This window comes from Hyperolius riggenbachi, chromosome 3, assembly GCF_040937935.1.
Source record: "Hyperolius riggenbachi isolate aHypRig1 chromosome 3, aHypRig1.pri, whole genome shotgun sequence".
Taxonomy (NCBI): domain Eukaryota; kingdom Metazoa; phylum Chordata; class Amphibia; order Anura; family Hyperoliidae; genus Hyperolius; species Hyperolius riggenbachi.
Window position 1 is genome coordinate 240,895,075 of NC_090648.1, and position 24,009 is coordinate 240,919,083.

Below are 24,009 nucleotides of genomic sequence, written 5' to 3' on the forward strand. Positions count from 1 at the left end.
CGTGTTATGCAAGTAGCATTACGCTAGCAAAACTCATGTTACCTAGGTAACATAGGTTGCACTAATTGTACAATGGACGGTACCTTGTCAGTGTAAGTAATGGTAAAATTGCCATGTGCTCCCTCCACATGGCAACTTTATTGAACTTTTGTGAAAATGGCTCTTTGTATGAGCAGACCTTTCTGCGGCTTCCTACCTAATCTAAAGGCAGGCTCACTTACATTATTGCTGCTACTGCTTTCACTGGGCTACAGCATTTTTTTAAACAAAATTTAACATTCAAAGCTTTATTAAAAGGTTCAAAATGGTAACAAAAACATTACACATCAAATATCCATATAAAGAGAATGATGTCATTCCATGCATTTGATATCAATGTGCACATGAACACTGGGCTACAGCATTGCACGAGGCGAGGACTGGCAAAATTACAATACAATGGATTGTAATTTTTATGTCCTTTTAAATTTTTTGCAACCTTTACATTTAATAAAACTAAATGTAATAAAAGGCATTATTTAGCATGCAATATTGTAGTATGTGTACCTCGAGGTGTGAGAGAGATTGCAGAACTTCCAGCTGACCGATTTGCTCATGGCTGTTTGCCTTAATCCGCAGTACCTGATGTCTGCAAGAGAAAACGCACACAGATAGCAATGTCTAACAACTGTTACAGCTCACTAATGTTATTTGGCATGGAAAATGGAGAGCAAGGAACACCTGCACTACCATGGAGGGTACTCTGCTGGTGTGTGAAGGATAATACAAGCTACAGCATGCTCTGGACTTAGATGTCTAGTAAACTAATGTGCAAAGGACAAGAGAAGAATCCAGCTCTACTGTCAAGGCTTTCTTTAAAGCTCAGTCACATACATGGTAATGACACACTTTCACACAGTTGACGATGAGCACTGACCTATGCCTGGCGGCAGTTTTGCTTCATGGGAGAAACCTGTGCCCTGCATCCACCACCAACCGTGTGAAAGGTACTAGTGTGTCATTACATGTTATGTGACTAAACTTTGAATAAAGCCAGTGCCAGACTCTCCTTCTATTTGCACCTAATGCAGTTATTTATTCACATGAAATACCATGCATTTTTCTATGTAGGTGATTGATTTCTGTGGAACTGAATTACACATGACAGAAAAAAGTGACTTTAGAATTCATGTCTAAACAGAGACAGGACTTTGCCCCATCTGTCCGTGGTTGCAGTACTCCTTCTCTTCTGCTGGTATGGGTCTCTGGACCAGGTCAGCCAATAAGTGAAAATGTTATATAATGCTTCATCCCCACATAAAGAACACAGATAGACAGATATTCCTTCCTAACCAACACCCCACACTGTAGACAGGTTCTGTTTTCCCAGTGTATCCCCCCCTCCATCTAGCTGTACTATTATTTCAGTACAGAAAGAATTGCATGGGCCTAAACCACAAAGAGATGAGTTATCTCCTATTTTTCCACTGATGGTATTTTATTGACAGCCAACGAATGCATTTATATATATTAAAAATAATATGCAGCATTTTAAAAGCAAACCTAAGCTGGCACTTAAGGAAAACGTTATATACTTTCCCAGGGGCGTAGCAATAGGGGGTGCAGAGGTAGCGACCGCATCGGGGCCCTTGGGCCAGAGGGGCCCCGAAGGGCTCTCCCTCAACTACAGTATTAGCTCTCTATTGGTCCTGTGCTCATAATAATCACTTCTATAGATACTTGGAATAGTGGTAATCATTAACAAACTGTTCTTCATCCCCTTCTTGCACCTCTGACACTGTAGTTGCCATTGGCAGGTTTTGGTGCGCCGTATCAATTGTTATGTATAGAGTGCTTGGGGGGCCCCATTGTAAAACTTGCATCGGGGCCCACAACTCCTTAGCTACGCCACTGTACTTTCCTAAGATGAGGTAAGCCTCTGGATTCTACAGAGGCTTCCCACATCCTCCCTGACCCCCCACTGGCTGAGACCCTAGATTACTTTATGGCCGCATTCCTCTTTGCTTACTAGTGCCTGCATAAGTATGCCTGAGCAGAAACCAGTTACTGTGCAGGTTCGGCCTATTCTTATGCAGGTGAAGTACTGCCATGCTTATACGACGGACTGTGGCAATAAGAATGTATCCAGCAAGCTCTTATGGGATATGTTCAGAGGAAAGGATCCGTGCATGGCTTCTCTCTAGCAAAGTATCGTTTTTTTCTTTTTTGCCACTTCAGGTTCACTTTTATGCTGGGAATATACGGTTAGATAGTTTCTTATCAATCGAGCCGCTGATGGCTGGATTGATAATTTCTGACAGGTCTGATCAGTGAGGCGCTCGATTCCCCGCGGGCGGACAATGTGAAGAAAACGAGCAGAAGATAAGGAGCGCCCGCGGAGACAAGCGGGTATCGTTCCAGGCGCCAGCGGGGATGCGCCGGGATCGAGCCAGCGGCTCGATCCGGTGCATAAATCTAACCGTGTATTCCCAGCATAAGGATACCTCACAGTCTGAATAATTCTTGCAGTGCATGGGAAATGAAAATCAATGGTGATATGATCAGCATTTGTTATTTTACTGACAAAGTGCAATGCATTAATCTTCTGTTAACAAATTTGTTATGATTGGAGATAATTGTCTTCCTTAAAAAAGCTGGATATAAAAACCTTTGATTGCTATTACCAAACCCTCTGGCTGTCAATTTGTGCAAGATAATCTTGTGGATTTGTTCACAATTGAGTGAAAGTCTGACAATTGGCTTGATTCATCAAGCCGTGCTAATGCATTGCATGGCCGTGCTATGCGTGCTACACGCAATGTTACTCGCGCAAAGCTGTACGCGCACACAGGTTTACACGCGCACGCTAACAAAGCTCTTCATGTGTAAGCTTGGCACAATGCGCACATTGTGACGCATTAACATGCAAAGAGCTTTGCTAGCGCGCACGTGTAAACCTGTGCGCGTGTAAAACTTTGCGCGAGTAACATGAATCGAGCCTCATGTTTTATTATCTTTATTTTCCTGACTGTTTTAATAAACTTTCTTCTTTCCCTCCCCACCATTTCCTTGCGCCACACTTTTCTATATCCCAACAAATGGCTGGCTGATATTTTGCCAACAGCTCCAGAGTGGTGGTAAAATACTGAACATTTCAGTTATACTACTTTTTTTTTTTTTAAATAGCATTTATAAGGTATTTAACTCACAATTCTGTAATTTACTTCTCAATTCATTATTTTATCTTTCCCATTAACTTCTTTTTTTTTTTTTTTTTTTTTTAAACAAAGGAACACACAAAAAAAAACAATTTTATAATATTTTCTGAATTAAGCTCCATCTGTACTGTCAAGGTGCATTTGACACTAAAGAAAATATCAGTATACCAGCTGGACAAATTTCTCCATAGGAGTAGCTGTATCAGCTTGATTACAGTATAAAATGTATTGTAGTTATTAGTGATGCTTTTGTCATTAAAATAAATGTGTAAGTTTTAGGGCAAGTGGCACTTGTATACTTACCTGGTGAGGATGGTCGATCTCTGGAAAGCTTGATCGACCATCCTCACCTGATTTGGAAAAATGATCAATTCCTCTCAGATTGGGATCTGATCAGGGGCTTATCTGGGTAATATAGAGCCTATGGCGAACACTGAAATTGTGCCACCCCCCCCCCCTTGGCTTAACCTCACCAGAGGAGCTGGTGGGCACTATCAACACAATAACTGACAGTTTGGCTTTACCTCACCAGAGGAGCTGGTGGGTACTGTCAAAAGAGCACCTCACCAGTGACAAGGGCTCACTGGTGAGTAGAGAGGTCAGACAAGCAATGATCAGTAACGAGCGAGCAGGCACAGTACAGAATCGACAGGCACGAGAATAGTAAGATATCAGGCAGGGTTCAGTAACAGAGTCAGATAGGCAGAAGTACAGGAATGGTAATCAAAGAGCAGAGTCAGAGGGTAGTAAGGGTCATATACAATATATCAATAAACAGTATAATAATATCCTAGTCTTGTATGAAATCCCTGGTTTCCTCCCAGATCAAAGCACACTTGATACTATCTAAGGTCTGAGCGCTAGCACATAAGTATTCGCAACAGCAGACAAGTTGCGAGTGCACAGCGAAGGCTTTTGAAGCAGAGGAGACCCCACAACCCCGCCCACCACAATCAGCCAATCTGGAGGGCTGTGAGTCTCCTCTGACGTCAGCCGACCGGCCGGTCAGCTGACGCGCCTCCTCCCCGCATAAAGGTCCTGTCTCCGCGCGCGCCTGCGCGATACAGCAGCTCTATGTGCAAATGACAGACCCGTCCTCGGCGTACTAGACGCCAGAGGCACTGGTGAAGTCCCTGACCAGGAAGGCGAGGCGGCTGCGGAAACACCCTGCGTGTCTGCAGCCGCCATAATAGCAGATGTTACACTATTAGTCTGTATTTCCATTCTGGCTCTCAAGTAAATTGCTGATGTTGCTGAAGATGTGTTTGACACTTCCGCTGCCCGGCGGATCAACTATATACACATCACCATGGCAGCAGGGACGTGAGCCCTACTGTCCCAGTTTGAAGCATATTGTATGGCTCTCACTGAATTATATTTTAAAATATGTGTCATTTAGGTCTCTCAGCCGAAAAAGTTCCTGACCCCTGTTAGAGTATTCGATTTCTAAAGAAAAAAAAAAAAAAAAAAAATCAGTGATTGATTCTACCATAAATGTATTGAAAATGAATTATCCTTTATCTTAAAAACAGCCTCTCCCTTCTGCAATAAAAGATTCAATTTAGGCTTTAAGCCTCTTCACTTTGCATAATCATGTAATGTAAATTATGTTTAGAGGCCATTTAACTTTATCCCTTCCTAATATCTTCCACTTACCCTATAAATGTTTCTTCAGATAGCACACCTGCCACTAGGGCAGTGAGAAGCAGAATAATTTTCATGCTGGATTCTGGGAATGGTGCACAGTCAGTGAAGGCTATATATACGACGGAAACTAATGTGCACTTCAGAGTGAGAAGATGCAGATGGTTCATTTTATCTCAAGGCCTCTGATACAGACTTGTTTACTGATCACCATATTGGTTCCTGTATTTTTCCTCTGATGTAACAAATGTACTGACGTCTGTAGAGTACTGGCATACTGTACAACTCTGACAGCTCTATAACAGATGTTATTCAGTGCAACAAGTAACACAAGGAAAATATGACACAAGCATGCAGGGGTAATATCCGGGGAAGAGAGGAATTTGGTTAATTACATTACTGTATGGTACTATTGTGCTGCCTTAAGGCTGGTTTCACACCAGGACGTTGCGTTTTAGGGGACGTTATGGTCGCATAACGTGCCCCTAACGCAACGCCTGGTGCTCTCTGATGTGGACGTCAGAGTGAGCCGCGTTGTGCAGCTCACTCTGGCGTCCGTGATGCCGTGATGCATACTCTCGGACGCATGCGGCATCACGTGGTCCCGCCCGGCCAATCGCCGCACAGAGCGGCCGCTCCAGGAAGTAAACTCTGCACGTCACTGAGTGCAGTGAATATTAATTAGCCATGTGCCTGGCCGCTCTCCCCCAACATTACTGCGCATGTGCAAGCAGTCTAACGCAGCTCTGCCGCTTATAAAGTACTGCATGCAGTACGTTCTGTTATAGCGCAGCGTTACTTAGTAACGCAACGTGGGCACTGTGAACAGCCCATTGATTTTTCATTGCTGTGCGGTGAGGTGCGTTACAGGCTGCTCTAACGTGCGCCTGTAACGTCCCACTGTGAAACCAGCCTTAGACCATATCAGAATGGGGGGGGGGGGGGATTCGGGTTCAACAAGCATTCACTTAACTAGAGTGGGTCTCTGTTCTGCACCCCCCCCCCCATCTATATAAAAGAGCCTCCAACTTCTCTGTGCCTGACCCACAGCTTGAAGTAACCAGTGATGATGTGTGGCGCTGGCTGCTGCAATGAATGTCGGAAGATGTAGTCCATTAGGGTGATTGCATCTCCCAGCTAGCAGAGGGAATGCATCATTTTCCTGCACAATATCATTTCAGGCACTTCAAGCTTCGGCAGAAGGGACAGAGTAGGTGGACACCCCCTGGTAAGTTAATGCTCCCATAAAAGCCCACACCATTTAAAAACTACTTAACACTGGAAGCCTTAAAGGGAACCTGAAGCGAGTAAAATTATTAAAAATAAACACATGATGTAGCTGCAAATGAATATTAGATACTAACCTCACTGTCAGTTCCTCTCAGATGCTCACCATTTTGTTCTTATAGTGATCCCTTCCAGTTCTGACAATATTTTGTCAGAACTGAAATATACCAGTTACTGTCAGTTATATATCAGCAGCTGTCAGTTACAACTGAATGTGCAAGGTAATGTCCATGTTTCTATGGCTTAAGGCTGCTTTCACAGTAAGATGTTACAGGCGCACGTTAGTGCAGCCTGTAACGCAGTCCAACTCACAGCAATGTAAAAGCAATGGGCTGTTCACAGTGCCCACGTTGCGTTACATTGTAACGCTGCTCGGTCTGTGAAAGTGCAGCATACTGTGCGTTATACGCGGCTACGCGTTAGACTGCTTGCCCATGCGCAGTAATTAGCCACATGGCTAATTAATATTCACTGCACTGCTGACGTGCAGTGTTTTCTTCCTGGAGCGGCCGCTTTGTGCGCTGATTGGCTGGCGGGGCCTCGTGATGCGGAGTGAAACACGCGTCATTAGAAGCCGGCACTAGAGGAAGCCACCCACAGAAGCCGGATGTCTTCAATTACCGCGGGCAAGATGGAAGAGGTAAGCTGCTGCCGCTGCTCACACGGTGGGGGGACCCGGCGACACAGGAGGTGGTAGAGGCAAGAGGCAGTGGCGGGGGGATTAGATGGCCACAGCGGGACACACAGGCAGGGAATCCCAGATGACGGCGGGTCGCGGTTCGTATCGGCGGGAGTTCGTAAGTCGGAGATTCCCTGCCTTTGCCGTATAAGACGCAGGGACTTTTTCACCCCATTTTTGGGGAGAAAAAGTGTGTCTTATACGGCGAAAAATACGGTAATTTCAATTTACCCCTTGAGGAGCACCTAGGTGTCTCGTCTTCCTGGCCAGAAGACCCCCCAGCTGGCTCCGTTTCCTCTGAAGAGGACCCCAAAACCCTTGGCTGTTGAAATTGCCTAAGTAAGTCAGCATCACCATCTTGCTGAGATACCCTAGACTCTGATGCGAAAGCAGTGGAAACATTTGCATTCAGAATTTTTTCAGATAATTGATCCTGAAATTTTGTAAGCATACTATTAAACATGTCTCCCCCTTCATGCTTCACCATAGACAAAATGCAAGCAATACATAAGGGTTTTGGATAGGAAACAGCAAGTTTTTTACGACAGTTCCCACAGGTCCAGGATTCAGATTTATCCATGGAGGTAGCAGGTCTTGGGTTCTGAAAAAGAACAGAACCACCATAAGTGAGCTGCCAACAAACTTGCTATCCCCTGCCAGTATCAAAGTACTTACATGGCTTGTACTGGCTTGTGTGGCTGGCTCCGTGGCCTGAGAGGAGGAGAGCTCCATGGTGGAAGAGGGAGCGGCGGATCCTTCCAGCAGCCTCAGTCAGTGACTGCTATGGCTGCTCTGACTCTCGTTTGTGTCTATTTGTAATAGACGCCGCACAGCACGGCGTCCCACGAGCAGCCGGGTCTGCTCCCACCAGCGAAAGAGCCGTGATTGCTGTCTTCCGCCGGATGCTGCATCATGGGAACATCCGCCCACTCTGGAATGCACCTCGCGTGCGCCACAACAAGCGGACGAACTTCCGCATCCACAGAGTGGAGTTCCGATCAAAGGGGAGTGCTGCGCCTGACCACGGAGGTCACCTGGGATCTCCTCCTGAGAGGGATGCAACCAGGCGACCACAGCATTCCCCCGGACTCACCCTCTGGCCCCGGCAGCCCAGGAGACGCCGTCTGTCCTTCCCGGGGACAGGAAGAACACTGAAGGTAGGCGGTGGGAGGTGGCCATTTAAACTTTCTTAGTTCTTCCTGTCCCACGGATGGGCGGTCCAGTCTCCTGGTGGATCTGTCGTGGAGTCAAGTGGAACCCTTTGTTCTTGTTAATTGAAGAAAACGCTGTGATACCCAAAAACCGTTGTAGTCAAATGTATGGAATCTGCAACCTGCTAGAATAGACAGACTCCAGTTTGGCTTGGTACAGTTCCTAGACATGCAATCGAAATGGGAAATAATCAGAAAACCGATTGTGTTTCTTCCTGAATCGATTGTGTTTCTTCCTGAATCGATTGCGTTTCCTCATGGATCATCCGTGATACCATGCACCTCATGGGGCTGGAGGAAGCATGGAGGCGCATGACTGGCCAGATTACCGGGACTGATTAGAAGACAACTGAGCAGTCAGAAAGGATGGCGAGGGAGCCAATGCACCTCAAGGGGCAGTAGCAAGCTCCAGGTAAGTATAAATATAGCCTTTTTGATTGCCTCGGGTATCCTGTAATCACCAATATTTTGCTTTATCAAATCTCGTTCTTTTGTTAGCTTTTTTTTTTCAACTTTGTTATTTTTTGCAAGATTTCATTATGAAAAAAATGGCTAATCCATTTCAGTCTTGTGCGCTTGTTCTGAATATCCCCTGAAAAGAATCCTGCCTTTCGGAGAGAACGTTACCATAACTGTTTTATTAATATATATTGTTATATCTAGTGAGGTTGTTAAAAGAGCCCTTTTTCCTACAGGACTAGATAGAGAGTTAGCATAGCATCTTCTCAATCTCACAGTGGTGGCAGTTTACTCAATCTGTGAACGAGATTGCAGATTATATAGATCGTATTGTGTGTGGACTTGCCAACCAATCCAAAAGGTTACTTTGCCTATAGTGCTGGATGCCTTCAGAATTCTCTCAAAGTCTGAAGGTTGAATGGTAAGCTGTGACAAAGGGAACAGGAGGGTGATGCTACAACCTTTATTTCTTGGGTAATGCACAGTACAAAAGTAGCTTAACGCAGGTTACTTAAGCAAAACTCATGTTAACTAGGCATTATCATTTCATCATTTTTAGTATTTATGTAGCGTCTACATCCTCTGCAGCGCTGTACAGAGTATTTAGTCTTGTCACTTAACTGTCCCTTAAAGGGGGCTTATAATCCAATTCCTACCATTGACCATCATAGTCTAGGGTCAGTTTTTTAGGGGGAAGCCAGTTAATTTATCTGTATGTTTTTTGGGATGTGGGAGGAAACTAGAGTATGGTATTTCTTTAGAATTATCAAATTGTAGGCTCCTTATAGATTGTGATCCTAGAGCCCCCTAGTGGCTTTTTAAATATGTCTTAATATTCATTTCCTTGCTGCAAAGTTTTTTTTATTATTTGTAAGACATTTATATTAGATGTTAGAAAGTAGCCATTTGCTTATTTAAGTATAATATTCATTAACTTGGAGGCATAGAAAAGCATCAAACGTGTCAAAAATGTGTCAACATTTTCCACAGCACTTCAGAGTACATAGATCATTTCTTGTCACCTCATGTCATTAACTGTCCCACAGAGGAACTCACATTCTTATTCCTACTATAGTCAAAGGAATTTGAAGGATGCTAGCTAGCCCATGCAAACCCAGGCAAAATACTTAAACTCTACTCAGCTAATGTCCTGATCAAAAATAAAATCTGGTAACAACACTAGAGGATGAAAGTGCCCTCAGATGGACATTCACATTCTAAAACATACTGTGTTTCCAGTTAGGCTGTGTTAAAGAGACTCCGTAACAAAAATTACATCCTGTTTTTTATCATCCTACAAGTTCCAAAAGCTATTCTAATGTGTTCTGGCTTACTGCAGCACGTTCTACTATCACCATCTCTGTAATAAATCAACTTATCTCTCTCTTGTCAGACTTGTCAGCCTGTGTCTGGAAGGCTGCCAAGTTCTTCAGTGTTGTGGTTCTGTGATGCATCTCCCCCCTCCTGGCCCCTCTATGCACACTGCCTGTGTATAATGATCTCTTGAGATACAAAAGGAAGGATGTATACAGCCTGCTTGGGTATGGATGTATTTTCTATGTGTGAACATACTGTACATCAACCTACTTCCTGTTTTGGTGGCCATTTTGTTTGTTTATAAACAAACTTTTTAAAACTGTTTTTAACCACTTCTAATGCGGCGAGGAGCGGCGAAATTGTGACAGAGGGTAATAGGAGATGTCCCCTAACGCACTGGTATGTTTACTTTTCTGCGATTTTAACAATACAGATTCTCTTTAAGTCTGAATGTTTTTTTAAGAAAAAAACAAAACAAAACATGAAAACAAAAACAAGTAGTTTGCGGTTTTCTGTGTTTAACTCCTTGCACACAAGCAGTCTCTGGCCCCTTATAGGGAACATCCAAGCTGGAAAAAAAAAATCCACTTACCTGGGGGGCTTCCCCCAGCCCCTGGCTGCCATCCTGTGCCCTCGCCACAGCTCAAGTGGCTCACGGTGTCCTGCGCTGCAGAAGCCGACCTCGCCAGGTCGGCTTCTTGTGCACTCCATGGCGCGGATCACGTGGTCCGGCTGACATCAGTTCTGTAATGCGCAGGCGCAGTAGTTCTGCGCCTGCGCAGTACAGACCTAATGACGTCAGCCGGAAGTGACCCACGCCGTGGAGCGCACAAGAAGCAGACCTGGCGAAGTCGGCTTCTGCAGTGCAGGACACAGGGAGCCACTTGAGCTGCAGCAAGGGCACAGGACTGCAGCCAGGGGCTGGAGGAAGCCTAGGTAAGTGGATTTTTTTTCCAGCTTGGACCTTCCTTTTAAGGACCAAAGACTGCTGGTACCACAAAACGGCACCTTCCGACGCATTCCCACACATACCCGCTACTCACGCCATTCTCCCATCGCCACAGGCCCCTCTCTCTGCCGTGGCTATGATGGCAGAGCTCTGTGCACTGGTCAGGAGCCGCTTTAATTGGCTCCTGACCTTGTCTATCAATGTAAGCCAATGTGATTGTCTCATAGTGATTACGTGGTCAGGAGCCAATGAAAGCAGCTTCTGACCGTCTCACAGAGCTCTGCCGTCATACAGACAGCAGGGCGCGTGAACTGCAGTGGGTGCAGAACTGCAAGATCGGTGGGAGACTAGTTGAAATCTAGGTCCTGTCAGTGCCGTGCAGCCACCTGCAGGACATGGATTTCATTTAATGCGGTTCCGGAAGACGTTAAGGTAGTAATCACGTGGTTAATATTTACCATCAGCCAAACTAGACATGTAGCTGCCCTCTACATGCCATTGAAATGCTCAATAAACCTCTTTGCATGAAATTCTGGGACAACAATGTAATTGTATTTACAATGTAAAAATAGCTTCTAGGTTTCAGCTGAGATTGGCAATGTTCTTACCCTGCTATGCAGAAGTCTAAGAGAGAGAGAGACCATTCTTTCTGGAGACACTTCTTTCTGTGTCAGCGATTTACCTTGTCACATAGCCTGGGGTTCCTTTACAACTTGGTAAATTTGCCAACTACACCAGTAGGTCTGAGTATCTTTAAAGCACTCTTGTAATTCCTGCAGCTACTGCAGTATTGGTGATCCAGCTTGATGCCACCACCTCTGCTAAATATGGGTTAATGGTACACTTTTACAGAGTATAGTATAGCTCATTGTTATTTCAACCTGTATTACTGACCTGTTTTTAAATGAGCGTGATTTATTTGTGCATGCTACTCACAGAACAACATGAACTTGAATTCCTCCACTTGTATTTGAGTATCAGGTGTTGGCATTTGTAAATGTAATTAAAAACACCATATAAATAAACATTGCAAAAAGTAAGTAAGTGAAAGCAACAGTTGGCTATAGGTTCACTTGTCTTTAGTTAACACTAGTTATGATAGTTATCTGCTAATTACAATTAAGCAACATTTTCGCAATTACGGCCACACATACTGTATTTTTTGGACTATAAGACTCACTTTTTCTCCCCCAAAAGGGAGGATAAAAAGTCGCTGCATCCAAATGCAGGGTTTTCCTGACTTGTGAACGCCTGCCAATACGAACCTCCAACTCACCGCAATGTCGGGGACTCCCTGTACTGTGCCGATGCAGAAGAGGACACAAGGACAAATGGAGGACACAGCGGGACTCAAAGGAGGACAAAAAGGGGCATAGAGGAGGACACAAGGGGGTAAGAGGAGGACACAGGGAGACACAAGAGGTACAAGGGGGCATGAGGTACAAAGGAGGCAAAATCCACAAGATGCCCCTTTACCATGGATGCACCAGGTTTGGTACATATTTTTCCTGTGGATTTCGTCCTCCAAACCTAGGTGCGTCTTATAGTCCAAAATATACAGTAATTACAATTTGGAAATTCAATTGATTTAGCATAATCCATTAGTAATTTCACGTAATTATGTGCAATTTAGTGCTCACTAACTATCAATAGCAAAGCCCCCATAGGTTAGGACATGCTATCATCACCAAAATTGCAACATATGTTAAAGGACAACTGTAGTGAGAAGAATATGGAAGCTGCCATATTTATTTACATTTAAACAATACTAGTTGCCTGGCAGCCCTGCTGATCTATTTGGCTGCAGTAGTTCTGCGCCCGCGTGGTAACTGCTGTTTGCGGATTTGCACGTGAACGGGTGCACGTTCGCGTGCAAAATCTGTGTTATCGAAAACGGTAGTTACCACGCAAAACTTAGCACTAAAGAATCAAGCCCCATGTTCCTTCTGTAGTCTTTTTTTCCAGGTGCTCAATTTCCATTCACAGCCAAAAAAAAAAAAGACCCACCTAGAGAAAATCTGTAATCTGATGGATGTGCTCAAACGTTTTGTGTGCGATGTATGGGCATATGAATGGGATATTTTGCAGTTAGAAACAGGTCTCTTAAAATACAGCACACTATATTTATGCTACAGTTATCCAGGTAGCAAATAAATTAAATAACTCTTCTTGTGGATTATAATACTGCAGTACTGCATTTTATCACAATTTTGGTCTTTATGTGAAAAGCAAATGTAATCCCATCAAATCACCACAAGGTGTCAGAAGACAACAGGAAGCTGGTATGGTAAACACATTTTTCCCCATAACAAAGGCAGTCCACCAGTTTTTTCAGTTACCAGCTGAAATAAGCTTCTTAAATCCAGTGTTCCAGACTTCTGATTTGATTCAATAACATGTGGGGTTGGTGTATTAAGGCATTTTTTTTAAAAAAAAACTACCGAATTGAGGGGGATATGGAAGCTGACATGTTTGTATCATCTTAAAGGACACCTGAACTGAGATATGGAAGCTCCCATATTTATTACCTTTAAAATAATACCAATTTGCCTGGCATCCTGCAGATTTTTCTGACATGGGTATTGTCTGATTTACATACCTTAAATGAAAACTGAAGTGAGAAGAATAGGGAGGCTGCCATATGCATTTACTTTTAAATTATACCAATTGCCTGGCAGGCAAGGAGAGAAATATTTCAGCCTCCATATCCTTCTCCGTTCAGAGATGCTTTAACGCAAAATTGTAGGTGCACAATGATCTCAGGTTTCAGTCATTTTTATTATTATTGTAGTTTTATATAGTGCCCACATAATCTGTGACACTGTAAAATAGACAGCACAAAAGTACATACACTTGCATAAACAATGGGGGACACAGTCCATTTTAACTACTTCATGCTGAAGGGAACAAATGTACGGATAAATGTACATGTGCACAAATATAAACATCCTATTTGCACTCACCGAATCTAAACATCCATATTGCAGGAAGTGGTTAAACTATGGCACATGGTTTGTTTTTGTTGTTTTTTTTTTACAGAAAAATAAAAAAAGGTTTTCAATATTTCACAGCAGATTGAAAAAAAAACGAATTGCAATAAAATGACAGAATTTGGGGGGTACTGTGACAACATACCCACCCAGTCTGACTCTGCACACCGACATTTCAGCATTTAGGATCACAATTTAAGTGATAGTAAGTTGAGATGAATGCCATGGCCACAATTACCTGAACTGACAACCCTTGCCTGCACACACCCAGACATTTGCCACCCCATTGTTTCTTAGGCCTGGTGCACACCAAAACACGCTAGCAGATCCGTAAAATGCTAGCAGATTTTGAAACGCTTTTTCTTATTTTTCTGTAGCGTTTCACCTAGCATTTTGCGGTTTTGGGAAGCGTTTTTGGTGTAGTAGATTTCATATAGTGTTACAGTAAAGCTGTTACTGAACAACTTCTGTAACAAAAATGCCTGCAAAACCGCTCTGAACTGCCGTTTTTCAAAGCAGTTTGTGTTTTTCCTATACTTAACATTGGAGGCAGAAACGCCTCCGCAATCCAAAAAATGCCTCACCCCGGGAGTATGCATTTCTGCAAAACGCCTCCCGCTCTGGTGTGAACCACCCCATTGAGATACATTGACCAAGCGTATCTGCAGCCGCAAGCGGCTGCAAAAATGCCAATAAACCCCCTCGGTGTGCCCCAGCCCTAAGTGCATAAACGGTCTGCAGAAAATTGTCTCAGTAATACTATACAGTATACAGTCCCTTATTCACTTTGACTAACAAAATGTCTGCGCTAACTATGGCTCAGTTTCTATGGCTAAAGCCACAATGCATCCTTTGTTTGTTTCTCACTGTATCGGAGTAACACAATTTCACCATCTCTCAGGCAAAATACTCAAATTATGTTTTGCGAATACTTTCCTTTGTATTTTGGGAACTTTTCTGATTATAGTGCAGAAAATCTGTATAAAAATAAGATAAAAACTGTGAGAAAAGTTTAGTAGCATACTGATAAGTTCCCTTTTAAAAACTGTGTCAGCCAATCATGTCAAGCACAATAACGGTTCTTAAATCTCATGACTGATGTCAGATCTTAGTGGAGTTACCCAATGTGGTACCCAATGTACATAAAGCCCTCATGAGTGACCCTCAAATCATTTGCAGCATTCCAACAGGAATGTTGGTAAACTACAGAATTTTTTTTAGTTACATGCAGTTCTGATTTCATATCTAGTTCATATACCAGTATATACATTTCTAAATAAGTAAAAACGAAAAGAACACAGAAAGGAATGCTTGGTTTAGCAAATTGCTCTCATCATTGCAACAGAAAAAGTAGGATGAGCCACACACAAATAGCACTAGCAGCATCTCATTGTGGAGGAACAATAGCAAACTGACAAGGTTCTCCAACAGCAAAGATAACCCGCAGGCACAAGATTATGGCTTGCATAGCACTTTTCCATCTGATTAAATTGCTAAATTGGCGCTTATGATGCCAATGGAAAAAACTTTCTTCACCCTAACACATTTGGTTGAAGCATTAGAATGCCACTTTCAAGAATGTTGATAGACAATTTCTATTACGTCATGTGAGCTTTTTTCAGAAACACAAATTACTTATCGCAAGCTTAACAGAGTTTATTTTACATTTTTATTGATATTTTATTAAAAATGTTGCCCATCCCCCTTGTCTTTTTAACCATGTATCCCTCATGCAGGCTAGTTAAGTAGCATGTTCAGGTGGTGTAACCCCACACTCACAGGCTCAGCTTTTCTAGGCGTTACCAGCATATATGGAATAGAGAGGTTAAAAAGGCATTTGGGGTAGGGGCACCATTCTTAAAGGGTTTTCAATAACATAAAAATGAACTAATAACACGAAAAAAAAAAAAAAATAACATAAATTGAGCAATTGTCACCTGAGACTAGATAACTATCTTCTCGCCTTAGTATTGCAGGTGAAAGACAGTGCCTTCTTTGTGCTGATGATAAACAACTTCCCCATCTAAATTTGTGGTAACAGTCATAATGCTCAAGGTTTACAACTCAGTTATACAAATTATGCATTAGACTATTTTTAACCTTTAACACTTGCCATAGTTGCAATTTAATCTGATGTAGACTTTTCACACTCCTATTTCCAACTGTCTTGTTGCTCCCCTTCCATGAGTAGCTGCATGAGTACTCTCCATACACCGCAGCACCTGTCTCATGTTTAGCTCTTTTGGCACCCCTCTTCCATATGTTGCTCCCCATTTGCCTCCCTTTTCAATTTGCAGCCTCCTCCTTCCAAGTCCAGTCACCTTCTGTGGCTGCAAGCCCTAGGCCTTTGTGGCTTTACTAGATATCCAGCCTGATCTAGCCCCATGTGTCTGAAATTCCCTTAAAGTAAACATATAACCATATCACTTACAGAATATACTGCTTTCCTTAGAAAAATAAGGTTGTTAAGGGGAGAGAGGGATGGATACACAATTATTTGTATTTATACATAGTTGAGGAATCACTGCCACAGTTGGGTCACGAGAGTTGTACCAGTAGCGGCCAGCCTAGAATGTAATTCGTGGACTCTTGGTCATGTTAGAGGTTGCAACACAAAGACATAACACAGGCACCATCCAGTGCAAACTGAGGTTTACTGGGACATTCCAGCTTGTAAATCCAGACAGACATATGTAAATATTGGCATGTGTAAACAGGGATCACTCTGCCAAAACCATGTTTTTGGCACAGTGATCCTGGTTTACACATACTGTATATGCCAATGTTTATGCATGTCTGTCTGGATTTACAAGCTGGATTGTTCCAATAAACCACAGTTTACATTGGATGGTGCCCTCATTCTGTCTCTATGTGTTACAAGTTCTCGCCTTCTTTCCATACCTCAGAAGGAGCACACCAATTTGGACACCCAACAGGGACAGAGCCAATCCATGGTGAGACTGTTCACAATCTTTCTCGTTGCATATATGTTATATGTGAGTGCCGCACTTTACACTCTTTGGGCCTTATGAAATTTACTTTTTCTCTTGAGTTATCTCCTAGGAGTCCATTTTCATATTATCTTTAAAATAACTGAAGCATTTTACAATTGAGAAACTACCCAAAAGTTGATAAAAAGTCATCTTCCAAACGTACACCAAATAAAAAAAATCATATACTGATGCTATGTGTGAAGAGATACTGGTACTGTACTGTATGTGGTAACCAGTATATAGGCAATTGACTGGTTGGATTCAACTCTCAATCTCACTAAACGGATTGGTCAGCTCTCTCCGTCTCCCTGTTTATCAGAGCGGTATGGAAGAATAGATTGCACTGTGCCCATAAAACACGCCTTTTACCCTTCTGGCCCACCCTTGTATCCTATTTACTTCCTTCTCTGCCACTCAAATCTCGCACATGTGCACATGCGCCGCTTCACTACAGTCCTCAGCAGCGAGATCTGAAAGTTGGTAACAGGACAAGGCATATCACCCGGCATCAATGACACCCGGCGTATAAGACACGCACATGTACCGATCTTCTCAAAAAATTAGCATATTGTGATAAAGTTCATTATTTTTTTGTAATGTACTGATAAACATTAGACTTTCATATATCTTAGATTCAAATACACACAACTGAAGTAGTTCAAGCCTTTTATTGTGTTAATATTGATGAGTTTGGCATACAGCTCATGAAAACCTAAAATTCCTATCTCAAAAAATTAGCATATTTCATCCGACCAATAAAAGAAAAAAGTGTTTTTAAAACAAAAGTCAACCTTCAAATAATTATGTTCAGTTACGCACTCAATACTTGGTCGGGAATCCTTTTGCAGAAATGACTGCTTCAGTGCGGCGTGGCATGGAGGCAATCAGCCTGTGGCACTGCTCAGGTGTTATGGAGACCCAGGATGCATCGATAGCGTCCTTAAGCTCTTCCAGAGTGTTGGGTCTTGCATCTCTCAGCTTTCTCTTCACAATATCCCACAGATTCTCTATGGGGTTCAGGTCAGGAGAGTTGGCAGGCCAATTGAGCACAGTAATACCATGGTCAGTAAACCATTTACCAGTGGTTTTGGCACTGTGAGCAGGTGCCAGGTCGTGCAGAAAAATGAAATCTTCATCTCCATAAAGCTTTTCAGCAGATGGAAGCATGAAGTGCTCCAAAATCTCCTGATAGCTAGCTGCATTGACCCTGCCCTTGATAAAACACAGTGGACCAACACCAGCAGCTGGCATGGCGCCTCAGACCATCACTGACTGTGGGTACTTGACACTGGACTTCAGTCATTTTGGCATTTCCCTCTCTCCAGTCTTCCTCCAGACTCTGGCACCTTTATTTCCGAATGACATGTAAAAGTTGCTTTCATCCGAAAAAAGTACTGCTGCTTCTCTGTAGCCCAGGTCAGGCGCTTCTGCCGCTGTTTCTGGTTCAAAAGCGGGTTCATGCTTCCATCTGCTGAAAAGCTTTATGGAGATGAAGATTTCATTTTTCAGCACGACCTGGCACCTGCTCACAGTGCCAAAACCACTGGTAAATGGTTTACTGACCATGGTATTACTGTGCTCAATTGGCCTGCCAACTCTCCTGACCTGAACCCCATAGAGAATCTGTGGGATATTGTGAACAGAAAGTTGAGACGCAAGACCCAACACTCTGGATGAGCTTAAGGCCGCTATCGAAGCATCCTGGGCCTCCATAACACCTGAGCAGTGCCACAGGCTGATTGCCTCCATGCCACGCCGCATTGAAGCAGTCATTTCTGCAAAAGGATTCCCGACCAAGTATTGAGTGCATAACTGAACATAATTATTTGAAGGTTGACTTTTTTTGTTTTAAAAACACTTTTCTTAGCATAAAAATTATGCTAATTTTTTGAGATAGGAAATTTGGGTTTTCATGAGCTGCATGCCAAAATCAACATAATAAAAGATAGATAGATAGATAGATAGATAGATAGATAGATAGATAGATATTGAGTATTTTCTTGATTGCTGGTGGTTTAAAAAGCATTTTATGACAAGGTGTGAAAAGATCACTTAGGAGAAAACTCAGATGAAAAAGTGAACTGCTTATGGGCCTTTATCTCATGTTTTGACTGCATGTTAAGGGTTGCACTTGAGACCTATTACATAAAGCAAGGTGACCACCAGTGGTATAGCTAATCACGTATGAATATTTCCATGCTGTGACTCCTCAATAGAAGATCATCTATAATGAAATACACTTAGTTGGAGAGACAATTCCACACAGCAGAGCAGGTCAGAATAACTGACCCTCCATTTCTTACAGAAAAATGGAGTAATATGAGTGCAGACTAAAGCCTCTTTAGTGTGATGCATTATCTAAACGCTGAACAGAAAACATCAATTTAACCACACGAAAATAAAAAGGATGCTTCCCAGGAGTATTATCAGATGTCAGTTACGATTATCGTTTGTAGGCATTTATTTCACTGCAGAATGCAAATATGAACTCTGGCAGAACAAGACTAGCTGACAGCTTTATTTTACCAGATGTTACTCAGCGCTGCAACCTTTTCATAGGAGGAAAAAAACTGGTTTTACAAGAAGTGAAACAGCTTTCTTTTTACAATATGTTTTTTATGATAGTGGCTTTGACTCTTTGACGAAACACAGGAAGTAAATGTATTCATTACTGACATCCTTTTCTCTAAGCGTTCCTTCAGATGACAATAAAGAGTTTTTGTTTGGTGAAATCAAAAGACGCAGAACACACCACTTCACAGCACGAGCTACATGACAGAAATGTGTCTTGAAGGGGACAGCTTGAAGTTGAGCCTCCTATAGCCCTGCATTATTGGGTTATTTAATAAATATTACTTATGCCCAATGAGGTTTTGAGGTCAAAGTAATAAACCGTTGGGAAAGTTAGACTGTGTGCATTGCCCATAGCAATAAAACAGCTTCTCCCACTTCTGCTTTCTTACCCTCAGTTCAGGTTACTTGCTTCACAAAACATGGTGCTTCAGCTCCCAACTGTCTTTCAGAGCTAAAATTTCCTGGTGTTACCCTCTATACAAATATGTTCTATTTATCTGCTGGAAATGGTAATCTTCGTGTGATACCTTTCCCCTCACCACAAAAGTATTCACATTTAGCATTACAACATGGCAATATTTTGTAGTGGCGCTTAACCCTTTAGAAGACAATTTAGAGGCTTGCAAGTGCTTCGGGCTAATTTATTTTAGCACTTTTTTATTTCTTGTTACATTTCCCTACTTCTAATTAGTACTAATGTAATGTGTCTTATTTATTGTATTTATAAAGCGCCAACATATTACACAGCGCTGGACAATAAATAGGGATACATACATTATAAACAAGGGGTGACAGACAAGGGGTGACAAACAGAGAGATACGGTTATACAACATAGCACAAGGTTATACATGCAATCAGGGTATAAAATGTGTTTTACAGAAACCCAGCAAATCAAATCCGAGTAAGTCCATGAGAAGGGTATCATTGCTGGGGTAGAAAAATTAAGAAGGACACATAAAGGGGACCCTGCCAAAGACTTACAATCTAATACTCTCAGGTGGTTAGCTGTTATTAATATATATGGCCCGTTCTAAGGCAAGAATCACACTAGCGGGTACGGGTGGTACAGCAGAAAGGGATAGTGGATAGTGTTGGTGTATTCAGCATGTTCCAATTCTGCCAATCAGAACCTGAGTCTACATGCATGTGCACCACAGCACAGCAGAGGGTTTTAACTCATCCTTGTCACTGCCTTACACGTTGCATTTTAGCTCTTACATACATCCATGTTCACAAGAAAGTATTGGCATGGAAGAGGAATCCCTAATTTGATAAAAGGTTTCATTAAACAATGAAAGGATAATGCCTAGTACACAGGATGAGATTTTCAGGTAGATTTCCTGTCAGATCGATTATTTCCAACATGTCCCATCTGATTTTGATAGATTTTCTGATCGATTTTCCTTTCACTCCTACGGAAAGTCGATTGAAACAGGATCGGACATGTTGAATATAATCGATCTGGCAGGAAATCTGCCTGCAAATTCCATTATCTGTACTAAGCTATAGATCTCAAACTTTCCTCAAATTAGCACTAAAGGGAATACTTATTAAAGATACAAAAAACAACATGTTTCACAGGTTATACCCGCTTCAGTCATTAGGTCAGTGCTGTATCAAAAATAATGCTAAATCTGGTTCAGGAGTGTTGTGTCTATACAGTGCTCATTCTCTGCAGCGTCGCCCTATTGATCTAGCATGGTTAATATGGGCAACACTGAGTATTTAGACTACGGTTTCCATCATAACTGTTACATACATTTCTATGCCTGTGCTGTCATTCATCATAATGAAGGACTTTACATGATGGAGTGGCACTATTCCCTGGCACTCCCATCAAGTAAACAACAACGAGCAGTTCATAATGTGGGTAAATTCTGCTCTTATTTGTTCGAGACCAGCTCAGCTGCCCTTTTCTGACACTCATAGATACACTTGTAATACGTTTCCAAAGTTTGATTTGTAAAGTGTTAAAAAGTGTGAAGAATTGATCTATACGCACCATTGTAATTGCTGTTATGATAATGACATGATTATTACTCACAGAGTTGGCTTCATTCTGTAGTTGATCAATGACTGATACCAAAATCGGAAATGAAAACTATTGCTTACTGAAATACGCTGTATGTACAAGAAGTTTTCCAATAAAAGTTTTATTGTTGAAAAAAAAAAAGTGTGAAGAATTGCACTTTGAAATAATTGGCAAAATTGTTATTGAATGTGTTTAGTGAAAACCTGTAAGAAGTATGGCAGAGTTTTTAACAATGGATGCATTCATTCGGGTACACACTACATGAAAAAGAATGCTTGCGGAGTTCTCCGGGAATGTTATTACAGCCAATACATTCATATTCCTTTTTTGAGCGATTTCATGGTAAGACCTCTTTACCTTCACCAGTGTGACCCTTTCTATTTTGGATTGCTGCAAGTGCTGGGATTTCTTTATCTCTGTGGTATGTTAGTAGAGCACAACAGTAAGGCTATGTTCACATTATGAATCTCCAGAGCGATTTCAAACCCTGAGCGATTTATTGCGATTTTATTTTAATTACCTTTCCCTGCGCTTTTGCAGAGCTTTTTTTTTTCACTTCCTGACGTCAGTCAAGAAGTGAACTTTCACCCGGAAATGAATAAATACAATAGGCTTGATTCACAAACCGGTGCTAACTGTTAGCACAGCTTTTAGCGCGTTTTAGTGCATTTACACCTAAAAAAGACCAAACGGTTTTAGCGCAAAAAAACGGTTATCGCGCGCAAAATTTCGTGAACCTTTTGCTTGAAGTTGAACGTTAATGTGCAAATAAAAAAATTGTGTTTACGCACGAATAAGAATTTTTTGCATGCGATAACCGTAATCACGTAAAATTTCACATGCTTACAATTAGCACCATTTTGTGAATCAAGCCCAATGTATTTATTCATAGAAGCGCTCGGGAAAATCGCTATACACAGCGCCTTTTTAAGCATTAAAACAGAAGGACTGTGAGAATAGAAATTCTCCAATTTCCTATATTTAACATACATAGTATGAGTCATAATACGTATACATAGGTCCAACATACCTTCAAAGATTTACATAGTGAATCCTGGGTGACATGAGATAAACATGTGTATGTACAGTGCAAAACTATAATAACCAGGCTGTTTCTCTGGTTTTATTTTGCTGCATGAAAGAGTTAATTTGCAGGCATGCAAGTGATAGCTTCTGTCTTGTTGTTACCTTGTCGAAAATAAAGTCCTGACAGAAAACAACTTCTGAGAGCAGAGGGAAATGGAAAAAGGTCAATAGTTCATGGATTTAGTTCTGCTACTCTGGGACTTAATAGACTACCATTGAGCATGTGATGTTGCAAGGCAAGTATATGAGAAGAGTTGGAAAAGGTGGATGGACATATGGGCTGAATGAGCATCCACAATGCTCCTGCTTCCAAGTAGTAGGAAGTAAAAGTTCAGTTTAATTTACAGTATTAGATAACTTTAAATTCCCCCAAATTTTCAAACTGCATTAATATTTATGAAGTTCGCCTCTTAACAGTTGAATAATACTGTTAATGATTAATTCATGTCTAAAAGAACAGAGCAGTCCAACATACCATTATGAAATGTTAGCCAATATGCCCAAATCACTAAACTGCGGTCAAATTGCCATGCAGAGACAGTGCACAGACTTTTTAAAAATAAAGTCTGCATCTACAATTACTTGTGAATCTAATCCAACTTGACCTGCAATTTATATTAAGATACCCATTTATTTACCGTGATGGCAACAGTCTTGCCAATTACAGACACGTTTATACCTTTCTACATTGCATCCGGTAAAAATAGTTTGTGAATTTGCATTTAGAAACATTAACATTTGTAATCTGCAGCATACATAAAATGTTTTTTTTTTCTACAATGCTCTAAGACTATAGATACAGTTCATACAATGAGTTAATATGTAACAAGCTTGTCGTGCTTCTACAAATAAAAACGACTGCATCGATCCATAGAAACCTGAACTATTGCACGTTTAACCACAAGCCCACCCACTACAGGTATCTACACTGTTTGCCCTGATAACAGCCTGTTCTATTGTAAGCAAGGCAGATGGAAGACACTTGTGACCCATGCAAGGTCAATTATTCTTCCAGATAAATAATGTTGCAATTGCTATCACCAGCTTATATCTTAAGGCTCATACACACATCAGACTATAGTCTTTGGAAAATGAAAGATCACAGACCAATCTTACCACCCTTCATGTAGTATGAGAGCCATACTCTACACAGTCTTTTCTATGGAGCTGAACTCTACATCAGAAAAAAATCTTTGCAAGATGCTGCACACACAGATGCTGTACAGACACAAAAGATCAGTATCTGCAAAAGATCTGTTCCTGCCAAATATCCATTCCTGCAAATTGCAATGATAGTCAATGAGATCTGCAGATCATCATACACACATGATTTAACTGACATTCATCTGCAGATCAAGCAATCATCTGCAGATCTGAAAATCCATCCTGGTGGATCTGATCTGCAGATGACTGTCAGTTAAATCATGTGTGTATGATGATCTGCAGATCTCATAGACTATCATTGCAATTTGCAGGAATGGATTTTTGGCAGGAACAGATCTTTTGCAGATACTGATCTTTTGTGTCTGTACAGCATCTGTGTGTGCAGCATCTTGCAAAGATTTTTTTCTGATGTGGAGTTCAGCTCCA

General features: G+C 41.8%; 1 protein-coding gene across 4 annotated transcripts in view; it reads right to left on the minus strand.

Moving 5' to 3' along the window:
- Window positions 1-24,009, minus strand: part of LOC137563506 (carboxypeptidase A2-like) — a 184,426-nt gene that overhangs the window by 29,807 nt on the left and 130,610 nt on the right. For 2 of the 4 annotated variants that reach the window (XM_068276040.1, XM_068276041.1), the window contains one exon: window positions 547-628. Coding sequence is in view for 1 of the 4 variants with exons in the window: in XM_068276039.1 (XP_068132140.1) it covers window positions 547-628; window positions 4,854-4,918 (147 nt within the window). In the remaining 3 variants the exon portion in view is untranslated. Of the gene's footprint in view, window positions 1-196; window positions 214-546; window positions 629-4,853; window positions 4,920-24,009 lie in introns of those variants that run through there. The other 2 variants (XM_068276039.1, XM_068276043.1) reach the window with 2 other exon arrangements.